The 13862-nt window shown below is 41.2% G+C and overlaps 1 protein-coding gene across 3 annotated transcripts in view; it reads right to left on the reverse strand.

Annotated features, from left to right (window-relative positions):
• The window catches only part of SH3KBP1 (SH3 domain containing kinase binding protein 1), a 342133-nt gene that overhangs the window by 207826 nt on the left and 120445 nt on the right, over window positions 1–13862 (reverse strand). For all 3 annotated transcript variants that reach the window (XM_055438217.2, XM_055438216.2, XM_055438219.2), the window contains one exon: window positions 4097–4220. In XM_055438217.2, the coding sequence (XP_055294192.1) occupies window positions 4097–4220 (124 nt within the window). The remainder of the gene's footprint in view (window positions 1–4096; window positions 4221–13862) is intronic.

The following is a 13862-nucleotide window of genomic DNA, read 5'->3' on the forward strand; positions in this document are numbered from 1 at the left end:
TAGCAGAGCGACTTAAAAAGATGATTATAGAATACATTGTATATCAGGAGAGCATAACAATAATAATAATAGCAAAGAATAATAAATGTGCAAAATACAATAGAGACTTACCAAACACTGAATTCATGATAAACTGGAAATAGAAACAAGGACATATAAAGCCAACCAGAAACATGCGGAGTGGCTTCACATTCAGAATGACAGAAGTAAATAAGAGATATATCCCCACTGTGCCAGAAAAAAAGATACAAGAAACGTGCAGCACTTTCTTAACATTTTTCAAGTGACACAACAGACTGGAACTGGTTACTGGCAGGACCCGCTGGTATTTTTCTAGTCTTTCTCTCTGTCCCAGCACAAAGCATGGGGCCAGGACCACAGTAGGCACACAGGAAACACGTGTTAGGGGATGTCTGTTAGTATCCATCCCAAAGTGAGTAAAGAACAATGTCCAAAATTACAGGCAGCAGGAGGGGTTCAGAGAGAGGCAGCCTCCCCATGAGGCTGCTAACAGTACAAAAACTGGGAAATAAGAACCCTGAAACAGAAGCTGACCCTCACAGGGGCTAGCGGGGCACTGATTCCAGGCTGGACATTTAACCAATCACATGGATAAACCTCGATGAGAAACACTTATAAGGGTGAAGGCAAAAGATTTTTAATTATATTCTACTTCAAGTAGAAGAGTCCACATTCAAATGAACAAAACCCTCCTTGCTCATTTTCAAGGATATATTTATTGTATTTGCTGTTAACTGTTAAAGTATCCATTCTGTTCAGCTATGGTTTTAAACTCAAGGTGTGAGTGTCTTTAAAAAATAAACTTCCATGTAGTAATGTTAAAATTTAGGAGGGCCCACCACTTTCCTATATGGGTTCTATGATGGAAGAAGCAAAAGAATAAATCGTTCTCAGAAGGAAACAAACAATCTTTTTCTTTCTGGTTCATGAGAATGACGTTTTGCTCCAAGAAAAGTTTTTAGATTTTCTGACTGTAATTTGTTAATATTCTGGAGTCTGGGATAACTTTAGGATATACACCATCCATGCTTCAAGTTTACATAAAAATGACCTCTCAGGCCTTGGGGAAGGTTTATTTTAACCAGGAAGCTCCCTCACTGTGACTCAGGTAAAGCCCAGAGAAGTGGCCAAGGGTGAGAGCAGATACAACTGTCCTTAATAGTGCTAATACCTGGAATATATAGCTGATGGTTGCCAGGACAATGGGATGATCTGTTTGCTCACTTGCTTGCTCTCTCTCTCTCAATTTCAGTCACATCTTTTACTAAAATAAAAAGCCCGGGGAGTCATTCCAGTACCTCCCTAAATCAACTCTGTAGAGCTTTGCAAAGGTTAAAGCTGAAAACTGAAACTAATCGGTCCCCAAACTCATGTTTCCATGGTCCTGGCCTTTTCTCAAGGCTATGAATAGCTCCCATCAAATGCAGAGTATCTTTTGACCTTCTGCAGGTGCCTTGGTGCGGGGGCAGTGAGCTCGTCCCACACCATGAGATACTGCAACCCATTTGCCCCTGCTGCAAAGTGAGGCACGTCCCCAATGCAAAAACTTCTGGACACAATATTTCTTCAGCTCAGTCTGTCTCAAGTTCGGGACTCAATAAAATGGTTCAATTTCAGACTTTCCATAGAAATAGACTTCAATCTTTATTAAACCATTGCTAAGCCTGTATCAAATGATATAGCCCATATAAAGTAAACAATCATCTCACATTTGATAAAGATGAAGAAAAAGAATCTGTGTTAATTCTGTCAAATTCACACAGGGTCCAAGGCTGAACCACAAGGTGGACTCATATACTATAAGAAAAACTCCCAAGTTAGTGAATCCAAGTAGCCTATTACTACACTCTGAAGGCAACTTCCTTCCATAACTGCAGCAAAGGACAAAAACATCCAAGAGATTTCTAGGGACAAAGCTTGATGGAAACAAAGGGAAGGAGGAGACTTTGGTCATTTATGCTAACTCGTAAAACTTGAAAAAATTAGCCTGATGGAAGTGTTTACAAGTAACTAGAATCATCCCACAGATTTAGCCTCTGATTCTTGTTTTAAAGGGAAAAAGTGGTTTTTCATTAATTTGGGGTGGGAAAAAATGTAGCTTTTGAGCTCAGCACAATGAACTATTTATCTGGCCTGACAAGGCCAATCAATCCAGCTCCCTGTTTATTATAAGGAGTAGTAGGATACTGTTAGCTTTGATGAGTGGGGGCAGGGCCAAAGACAGCCCTGATCCTGGTACACAATTCTTCCCTTCAACTGGAAATTTATGCTTGGCCCAGGTGACCTGGGGGTCAGTATGAAGCCTGGGATAGAATGAAGATGGTTTCTTATGTGTTTCATATTTATAGGACGCCCCCATGTGCTAAGGTCTCAGAGTCAATGACAGATTCATTATATAGAATACCTAGGAGTAATAAAAAGTTGGTCATAATCAGGTGGAGGTTTAAAAAGGGAATATTAAAGTCAGTAAGCCAGTTCTTTAAATTCCCTTTTCTGGTTTATGAAAAATTCTGTAGGGTACTTCAAAGGTCGTGTTTTTGTTGTAAAGAGACAATTATCTGAAAAGTTTGCTTCTTTCATTGATTTAAAAGTTCTCAGGTAATTTTATCAAATTCATCTGGATAATTACCTTAGTTCCTTAATTAATTCCTTATCTTGTTAAATTAATGAATTACCTGAATTATCTTATTTACTTTACAAAAGCAGAGCTGGCTGGAAAGGCCTTGCCATTGATCTCTGTGTATGCAATCCCTCAGCCCACCGACCCAAGCAGTATCAGGAGAATGGGAGGGGCTCAGGTGAGCAAGGGAGGTTCGGGGGTGCAAACCCACACTGAACTCCAGCTGTCCAAGTCCAACGGGCACAGGCCTCAGGTGTTCTGGAACCTACTTGCCAGACGCAGGATGGGCTCCGAGCTATGGCTAAAGTTTTAGAGCTAGACAGCCCAAATTCTTAAAATGGGAAATCTCCATTGGCAGGATGGGTTTTTAAAAAAAAAAAGGAAAGAAAAAAAATCCTATAGCTGCTAACCAGCATGGGCCGCCAGCCAATATTTCATCTGAATAATTCAAAAAAGGAAATGTAACCCAGGGCAGCTGGAGAGGGTAGGTAGAGGAAGAAGCAGGAAGGAAGAGAGCCACAAAGCTGAGGTCTCAGGCACTATCATCAATGGACAGTTTATTGGAGAAAGTCTTACAACGTCTAAATGTGATTAAAGATTAGCTGTTCTTGCCCATGGTTATGTAAACTTGCCTTCTTTTTTCTTTTTAATGGAACCCTTTGCTAATACATTTCTGGCTCCTGCTTTTTGACCAGGTCTATATTTCTCTTTAAGGAAGTAATAAGCCCCTGAAAAGGCTGCCTCTGAAAGTTAAGCTACCTCAGGTGTGATCAGTGTGTGCCTGGTGGGCATGGGAGAAGCTAAGGCAAATCAGTTTCCATTTTAGTATAAAATTGAGTCAGATCATCTGTGCCATCTTATAGAATCTCTCCTACCATTTTAAACAACAAGGTCACAAAAGGTGGACAGGGGAGAAAACAAAACTCCAACCAGTTGATACCTGAAAAATCCACCAAGGTGGAGACAAGATGGTGAAAGGTTTTCTGGTTACTCAGAAGACTGAATGAGCTGCATCTCTGTAAGTACTGCCTCCTAAACTGAGAGACAAGGCCTGTGTTTGGGAGCCCAGCAGTTAGAGAGAGAAAGAGCCTGCTGAAGTCTTCTTAAATTAAGAAGATAGCATGGCCAGACATGCTCAGCTTAGCCAGCACCATAGCATTCTCTGAAGTCACCTTTCATCCATAAAAATAGACGTGAAAGAGAAAGCTAAAGTCCTAGAAAAATTATAATTTAGAAATTTAGTCTACTTTACCACTGTAAAATTTTTTTTCATTAGTTTCCTTTAGTATGGTTATTGCATCGTTACTTGCCGTGTGTGAGTGTGTGTGCACCCAAAATGTATACAAAAACCAATGCCATTCAATTTTCCAGCAATTCAAAATTTGATCCAGTTCACCCAGCAGTTATCAGTTTGGGTTTGTGTGTGGGGAGAGAGCTCTCTCTCCTTTGCCATACCTCTCTTGTTGGTTCTTAGAATTGTTTCAGAAGACAGCAAAGCATTTCCACTGGACACTTCGTGCATGGGCTTTTCTGGAGCTTTGCTGGAGAGAGGCTCTTTCTTCATTTCCTTCTTTATTTCCTGTGAGGATAGAGAAAAGGAAAACAAGATTGTAGTTTAACATTTTCAAATGTCTCTATTTTAAGCTTCAGCTTTCTGGAAAGAACTACAGTGACCTCAACTCAGCACAACATTTTAGAAACACCATTTCCTATGTGTTTGTTGTTTGTTTTCCTTACATTTAGTAGAGAAGCACCTGGTCCTATAAAACAGAATAATGCCCAATATAGTGATGCAACCTTCTGTGACTATGGTCAAGTGATCATAAAGGCCACCATACAACTCTAAGTGACAGCCTGTTCTACTTTTTGAACAATGACAAGCTTTGGCCAAGCACAGTCACCCCTCAAAAGCTTTCTGGTTTCTATTCTTCCCAACAGGGGTTTAAAGAAGTATATTCCCAAATCACCATTGCACTCACAGTTACACTAAAACCAAAAGACTTAAGTTCATTTACAGTTACCAATTTCCTCTGGCTTTTTAATCCTTAACCGAGAAAAATACAGAGATAACAAACTAAAATAAAGACTATCGTTCTAAGCCAGAGGTCGGCAAACTAAGTCCACCATGTGTTTTTGTAAATAAAGTTTCATTATAATACAAGCCCATTCATTTCATTTAGATATTTTCTATGGTTGTTCTGATGCCACAACAGCAGAGTTGAGGAGTTGGAACAGAAATTTAAGCTCAAAATACCTGACCCTTTACACACAAAGTTTACACGAGGTAGTCTCTTATCAAAGCTCCATTAAGATCTGGATTTTTAAAACCTGATGCCTGATACAATCATTTCAAATTACTTTAATAATTTACATAATTATGTTCAAAAGCATTAAGAGTCAGAAATGATAGTAACTCACAAGCTGCAGATCTGGGGGGGTTCTGGGCTTGTCTGGACCCAGGATCACATTGACTTGGGAAGAAGGGAAAGCTAAGCGCCTGAAGTCAAAGCATACCTGGGTGTCAGGAAGGGCTCAAAGAGGAAAGATGTGTCCTTTAGAAAGAGGCTGGGGCAAGAATTGGGCATGGGTCCTTCAATGAATGAACAGGAAGATGGAAAATTTGGTGGGAGGCCACACTTTGGCCTGGGCAGAGGTGGAAAGAACAGAACAAAAGCTTGTCAAAACATAGCCACTGCCTAGCAGCTTCCTACACACCCAAGTGTTAGTTACCATATCCAATTCCCCGATTGCTGGCCCTGTTCACAACAGCCTCGCCCTCTCTCCCTCACCAGGGCCCCACCGGAAACCAGCAACTGCGGCTGGTGCTCTGCTAGGTTGAGAGTTTCAGCTGGCGCACCAGGCCAACACAGCATAAAGCTGTGTGCATGCACGTGTATGTATACGCACTCCCACCTCAGCAGCCCGGCACCTGCTAGAACAGCAGTTGCTGGGGTTTGTGCAGCTTCACAGGCAGATGGCATCAGGGGACAATCTGCAAACACTGCCAGCCTGAATTGCATGAAAGGATGCTTTCTTAGTGATGGCTGCCAGCCTGCTATGGCTCTAGAAATACAGAAAAGCAGCCACCGTAGGGTCTTCTTTCCCAATGGCTGCTTCTTTGGGGGTGGAAGAGTTGCTTAAACATCACTCTCCACTGTAGGGTGGGTATGACCATGCAAACACCAATTTCCCAACTGGACACAACATAATGCAGTGATGCAACATCCAGTTTTGCCAAGGAGTGATTCAGAGAAATTCAGTGGGCTGTGGGTGACATGCTGAGTACTTGCTTAGCACTAACCACTAATGGCATGCATCTGGGGAAGGATGAAGGTGTTGAAAACATTTGAAAAATTTGGGTGGTCACTGGGGAAAGCCTCAGAAGCCATGGTTGTCAAGAATGTTCACACCCAAGGCTTCAGAGCAGCACCTCACAAGCTTTGAAGGATTGATCTGATGAAGCAGGTGCTTAAAGGCTAAGAAACCAGCAACAGGAGAGGATCCGGTTCATAAGTTTCAGATTCTGTGCCCCACACCAATGACTGTTCACATTTGCCAGATACGTAAGCCTAATGATGACACAATTCCTTAAGTTGCTTCCTAGATGGAAGCAAGGAGACAAAACCTAAAATATGCCTTGCCCTTGTCCAAAGAAACCAACCAGACACGCAGCCACAGCGGTGCATCCTACAGACTCTCCATTGGCCCAATAATCAGGTTCACCCAGGCTCAGTGTAACCTCACCAAAACCAAACATCTTCCCTCCAATCTGCCCCTTCTCTGGGAGCAAAGGGAGCTATCCTGCTTGATAGCTCATCATCTGCCCACTTACCCTGGCTGGAAGACTCAGCGTTAACACTTCTATCTAACCAGCCACCCAGTTGGGCTCTATCTACTTCCTTAATCTATTTCTCTCCTTCCTCCCATACTGCCTTAAAAACATGAGTATCAGGCAAAGAACTTGAACAGACATTTCTCCAAAGAAAATATACAAATGGCCAATAAGAACATGACAAGATGCTCCACGTCATTATTCACTAGGGAAACTTAAATCAACACCAAAATGATATACCCCTTCATTCCCACAAAGATGGCTAGATTTTTTTTTTTTGTAAAGGAATACAAGTGCTGATGAGGACGTGGAAAAATTGGAATCCTTGTACACTGCTGGTGAGAATGCAAACTGGAGCAGTCACCGTGGAAAACAGGATGGTGGCTTCTCAAAAAGTTAAACACAGAATTACCGTATGATCCAGCAATTCCACTTTCAGGTAATAATATACCCCCAAAGATTTGAAAACAGGGACCTAAACAGATACTTGCATGCCAACGTTTACTGCAGCATTATTCACAAAAGCCGAAAAGTAGAAACAACGTAAGAGTCCATCAACAGGCAAACAGATAAACAAGATGTGGCACGTACATACAACAGAATATTGTTCAGCCTTAAAGAGGAATACAATTTTGATACATGCTACAACATGAATGAACCTAGAAAACATCATGCTAAGTGAAACAAGCCAGACACAAAAGGACAAAAATGATCTGATTCCATGTATATGGGATATCTAAAATAGGCAAACTCAGAGACAGAAACTGACCAGAGGTTACCAGGGAGTAACAGGATGGGAGGATGAGATTTACTGTTTCACGGTCCCAGAGTTTCTGTTTGGGGTGATGAGAAGTCTGGAAATAGACAGTGGTGATGGCTGCATAAAATTGTGAATGCAATGAATGCCACTGAATTGTACTTTTAAATGGCTAAAATGGCAACTTTTGTGTTATTTTTTTTACCACAATAAAAAATACACATGAATACCATCTTACATTTGAGAGTTTACCTTGTACCAAAGCTTCCTCTAAGAGCTGCCCCTAGATTGCAACTTTTAACATGCAGAAGAGCCCTATTCACTGATGTACATGCCAAGTCACAGAGAGCTGAAGAAACCTGTCTGAGGTCAAACAAGGAGACGCCAGAATTGGAACTCAATGATCTCGCTTCAGAGCTCACCTCTTAACCACTCTTCCCCCAAACGCTGCCTGTCTCCAGTCCCGCCCTCCCTGTTCCACCTCCACACTGCCTCAAGGGATGCTTTCCTAAAACTACTGTCCACTCTTGTCACTCTCCTCCTCAAAGCCTCCATTTATTTCCAAAAGACCACAGGGAAGCGCCTGCCTTCAAAAACTTTTCAAATTGCACAGCAAGCCACACGTCCCTGTGTACTCACTTCCGGCTCAACCTATCTGACGTACGTGCTGACCCCAGGTACCAACTACCGTGCACATGCAGGGGGAGTGGGGTGCCTTTTGAACACCCTGACATTCACAGATGTCTGATGTCATGGACCCCTATCAGGGGGGGCTCCAAAAATAGGTGACGATGCTAGCAATGACACAGCCTTACACTGGCAAGGGTTTATAGAAATTAAAGTGCTGTAATTTTTTTTTTTCACTTGCTCCTCATAATAACACTGTCATTTTGTTACTAAAAAAAAAATCCTGATTTTTCTAGACTGATATATTTTTGCACACAAGAATCATGAGACCCAGTCAGGGAGGATGCAAGACCATCAAAAGGCTATGAGGCTAGTATGGGGCAGGGAGGGCTGTGGAACCCAGCTCCGGGCCTTCCAGGCAGACCTTTCCTGCTACACCTCACTTCCCCCGAAGAACCAGTGTCCTGGCTATAGTGCATGCATGCTAAGTTGCGTCAGTTGTGTCCAACTCTGTGAGATCCAACAGACTGTAGTCAGCCAGGCTCCTCTGTTTGTGGGATTTCCCAAGCAAGAATACTGGAGTGGATTGGATCTTTACAACCCAGGGATCGAACCGGTATCTCTTATGTCTCCTACATTGGCAGGTGGATTCTTTACCATGAGTTTCACCTGGGAAGCTCCCTGACTATAATGGGGAGACTCAAATCACCCCAGCCATGGCTCCAGTGGAAAACTTCACTTTCCTCCACACCTAAAGAATCTAATACTGCTTTATCCCTAAGCCCACAAATACTAGGGCTGAAATCCTTGAAGACTCTTTATCATCCACACAAAATAGCTCTTTGCTGCAGAAGAGGGTAGACCTGACAGTGGAATAACTCCTGCTTGTCTACAGTTGCCAGGATCCCTGTACCTGGAGCTCTCCGAGGTTCTGATCCAAGTCAGAGGATGCCAGATTTCCTGGGTATGAGCATTCCGAGCCCCCAACCCTCAGTCTCAGCTTTCTAATGACGAGGCCCAAGTTATTAATTCATTTATTGAGAACCTGGATCCTACTCTCTCAGTGGTAGAGAACACACCCTGGGTCAAAATTGTGGGTCACGGGGTCTTACAGAAATTCATCCATGCCCACAAATATAAATCAGCAATGATTCTGCTTGCTTTAAAACACAATAGAATAATAAGGGTATCCACTATCCTAAACCTTTTTAGGAGGTAAAGGAAACCCAGTTTCTCTTTTCTCAAATCTGAAGCCTTAACAACAGAAACTCTGCTTGGACAGCAAAATTGAGGTCATCAATAAACTATCGATGTTCCCATGACACTCAAACTGTGTTGCAAGGACCTCCTGAGTGAACGGAGAGGGGAATTCATGCCATTCCTGCTTCCCAAAGCAGTATGCTCATCAGAGTCTGAGATGGTTTATCCACAACTGCAGGTCAAGAAGCCCGGACAATGCCACTCGAGCAAAAGTTCTCTGTGACACATTTAGCAGCCTGCAAACAGCAGCCTCACTGGGCAAAGGCATAATTCGTACACCACTAGGAGCTAAACTAGCAGAGTCTGCTTTCTGAGAGGCAGGACTGCCTGGATGTAGCTGGTGGCAGAGTCAAGTCAGCTCCCTCTTTTCACCTCTCCCTCCTCATCCATTACATACTAGGCAGGCACTGGGGGGTCGGCTCAGTTGAACCTCAACTTCTTTCAATTAACCAAAATACTACACAGCAAAATATCAATGAAGGTCCGGTTGGGGGGCCCCTCCCTGCTTTCATGCTTTCTGTCTTCTACCAACCTCTGACACAAGTTAAGACAGAGACATCACGCTGGATGGAAAGAACGCTGTCAACAAACCAAAACTAGTCCTGGCATCATCATTTAGCAGGTGGGTGACCTTGGGGTCAGTAGTGAAAGCCTCTAAGTGGCTCTCTCATCAGCCCCAAAAGTAGTTTAATGCTAGATGCATTGGCACAATTAGAGAGATGTCTTCAGGATCAAACAGTGAATTGGAGAGTAGTGTACAAATTGATTACTTATTGTCATAATTAATGCCATCATTAAATAGCAAGTGCTATTTAAAAAAAGAACTACACCTAAGAACACGGATGAATTTTTACAGTCAGAATATTGAGTGAAAGAAGCCAGACCCAAGAGATCGCATACTGTATGATTCCATTTATGTGAAGTTGACAACAGGCAGAACTAATCAATGGTGAGAGATCTCAGAATAGACGTTACCCTTGGGAAGGTACCAGATGGGAGGGGTACAAGAGAGCCTGCTGGGAGGATGAAAATGTTCGACGATTTGATGTGGGTGATGGTTTGCACACGTAAAAATTCATTAGGCTGCATTTCAAAGATCTCTACACTTCACTGTATGCTATTTCAATGTAAAAGAAAAACATAAACACATAAACCAGAAGAAGACAGATTCTCTTCAATCAAAATGTGCTAATATTTCATTCCAGGAAGTCAAAAACCAGAAAAGCTAGTGCTTTGGTGTTTTAATATTCATCTCAGGGAGTGGAAAGCCTTCTGGGATCAACATTAAGACAATAAATGGTCAGAATACGCCAGATGTACCCTACCAAGTAGGTGAGCCAAGGGGCGTCTCATCTAATTGACATAATCAGCTGAGTGGCTCAGCTCCCTCCAAGGGGCACTTCCTCTCCCCATTAGCTGATTTCCTCAGATCTCACAATGATTCCTTCTCTCCTGCCACCAAGAATACAGGCACATGGAGCAGGCTGGTGACACTGACACCAGGGGAGCTCAGTGCTGTCTTGACCAGCCAGAAATGCTGGTGCCAGGCTTCTCACAGCATTAGAGCAAGGCTGGGCAGGGTCCCCTAAAGCTCAGGGCTGAAGCAGGGCAGGGAAATGAGGCATTGTTTGTCAGTCTGCCTTCAAACTTGGTCGGTTTCTTTCTGAAGGGTAAGGTTTCCTTTAGAGCTAGATGGGGCTGTGGGATCACAGCTGTGCCCCCATACTAGTTCATGGAAAATCTTTTTGCAAAATTACCACTGGCAGAAAATAATAGGAAGTCACTAAAAATTACCCCAAATCTACTTACTGATCAAGAGAGTTTTGAATAGATACAGAATCCTGGAATAGCACATTGCTGTGCCCCCCACTCACACACAGATGCATGATATCTTCCTGCCCTCCTCACACACAAAAAGGCAAGTTTACGAAGAAGCTGCTCTATGAACAGTCCCTGCTTACAGAGGTTCTGCTTTCCTACCATTTGGCTCCCTTCACAATATCAGTCTTAAAACACCCAGAAAGATACTGCAAGTAACCTGAAGGTAATAGCAGACACCAAGAGAGCTTCAGCTCTAACTGTAAGACTGTTCCTTTAAAACAATACATCTCATTATTATAATATTTTTTGAAGTGCTCATGCTGCTGAACCACAAAATGCACCAAGTTCATTAGAGAGAATTATAAAGAAAATATATATAAAATATCTGAAGTAAATAAGGCAAAATATGAGGATTTGATAAAGCAGACTGGTGAGTACACTGGTACTCGTTATTCAGTTTCTCTTTTTCCAATGCTTGAAATATTTCATAATTTCCCTTAAAAATTGCATAGTGAAACCATGTTGATGTCTCGTACCACAATGACCTCCTTATATTTACAAAATACACTGCCACTTTAAAAATTGCTCTGACATACTATCATAAATATACCTAAGATACTTTCAGCTCAAAAGCTAAGAAGGAAAGTTTTTTAAGTAGCATGAAACCTACTGTCATGTCTCTATGTAAATCTTCAAATGACATCTATCATATATTTGTACTATTACCTCCCAAGAATCACCCATTACACAAGCCCAGGCAAGAGGCTCTTGACCAGCAGGATGGGAATGAATGCTGTGAAGAGTTCAGCCAGTGCTAGATTCCAGACAAAGATGAAACTGACTAATTTCATGTTTCGAAGAGATGACACAGCTTTCTGATATATGACACAATTACCTGTATGGCACTCAATGCCTTTATATATGCCCATGCCCTGCTAAACAACTAGATTATTACCCTCAGATCAAAGGGTGTCAATATCAACTGTTTGGACATGAGCACATAATAAATATTTTTCAAATGAATGGCCAATCTAGCAGGGTGTAATAAGCAGGATAGCTATCTATAGATAAGAGGGAGTATTTTCAATTCGGCTCAGAGCTATGACAATATTGAGATCTGTATGATCCGTACAATGACACAATTGGTGTTCACTGGGTCACAAGTAACTCATCACCTAAGAGGATGCAGGTCTGGCATGAGAGTGGTAGTAAGAAGATACAGTAAGAAAATTCACACTGTGCTTCATTTTTTAAATATAAGCAATGCCATTTCTTTCTAGACTGTGAATATTCAAAATAAATGTACTTATATAAAATTAAACCTTAAAAACACTAGAAGAAAACATGAGAGAAAGATTTTAAATCTCATAGTGGGAAAGACTCTTTGAAAGTCCGACACGGGATCCAGAAGACAAAAGAAAGAGTTGATAAATTACAGAAAACTATAAATATGGCATAGAATAAAAAGAAAATTTATCAAGAAAGACAGAAGTCAAAGTGGGAGAATATTGCCTGTGATATAGAAAGACCTCTTTCCACAAAATATTAGCAAAGAGATCAATAACCCAACTAAAAATAAGAAAGCACAATTCATAGGGGAAAATGACAAACGCATGAAATGATGTTTAATCACACTCATAAGAGAAATACAAATTACAGTGAGATTCATTTGACAATACCTGTACAGTACTCACTACCGGAAGGAACCTGAATCCTTTTGGCTATTTTCTTATATGAAAACTATAAAATTGACACCTCCTGTATTAGAATACTTACACAAGTATTCTCAATAGAGTGTGGACTCTCTCAGAATATTGTCTTGGTTTTCATAGCACATAGCACAGTGCCTGGCATACAGCTGCTACTAACGCAAAGAATAAGTATGAGAGATACACAAACAGCAAGCACAAAACTCCCCAAAAGGTGACAGTCTAGATAGAGAGGGATATAAATAACTTTTTACTTACAATGAGATATCTTTTTCCCTTGATATTAAATACCATAAAGTTTCTCAACAGCTCTCTCTTATACCCAGTGGATTTCTTAGTCTTACTGATATGAAATAGCTTTTATTTGTCAAAAACAATCAAAAAATGATAATATAATATTGGCAATGATATAGAGAAAGACATCCTCTCATACTTTCCACTGAGAGTATAAACTGATGAATAAATTGGTACAACCTCTGTGGGAAGCGATGTGGCAATTATCTATCAAAAATGTAAATGCCTACGCCTTTTGACTCAGTATTTCCACTTCTAGGAATTTAAACTGCAAATATACTTGCACATGTTCTAAGTGGCATATGTACAAGATTAACCATTATGGCGTTGCTTAAATTAGCAAAAGACTGAAAGAATATAACATGTTTCAGTAGTGAACTGGTTCCATGAATCCACACCATGCAACCCTCTAAAAATGAGGCTGGTCTAGAAGTGTCATTAAGGATATACACCAAGACATGTTACCAGGCAAAAAAGCCTAATAATGCCTGCAAACATTTGTGTGAATTTGTGTGCATTCCTCATTGTGCACACAAATGGATACAAAACAAACCGATAACTGAGATGACCTTCAGAAGGGTAAACAGGGTGGTTAAGAGATGGAAAACTTCTTTTGTCCCTTTTAATTGGTACCATGCACCTGTCTTGCCTGTACAAAATTTAAATTGACTTCAAAATTAATAATTAAAATGTGTTTAGTATTTCCCAATCATTAGACTATTGACTGCTACTTTTTCTGCAAACAAGAATTAAGTTGGGATTATATCATTTCCACTGCTAATTTGAAACATCCCAACATAACCAGTCAAAGTGAGAACAGTACATATAAACAAATACAAAACTTAAAAAGAAAGCTCTTTGGCACGTAATAGTTCACCAAGAAGGGGACACGGGAAAGTTAAAATGTGGGGAAAATCACGA

This window comes from Moschus berezovskii, chromosome X (genome assembly GCF_049115385.1).
Source record: "Moschus berezovskii isolate FMDL1 chromosome X, NW_MosBer_1.0, whole genome shotgun sequence".
NCBI classification, from domain to species: domain Eukaryota; kingdom Metazoa; phylum Chordata; class Mammalia; order Artiodactyla; family Moschidae; genus Moschus; species Moschus berezovskii.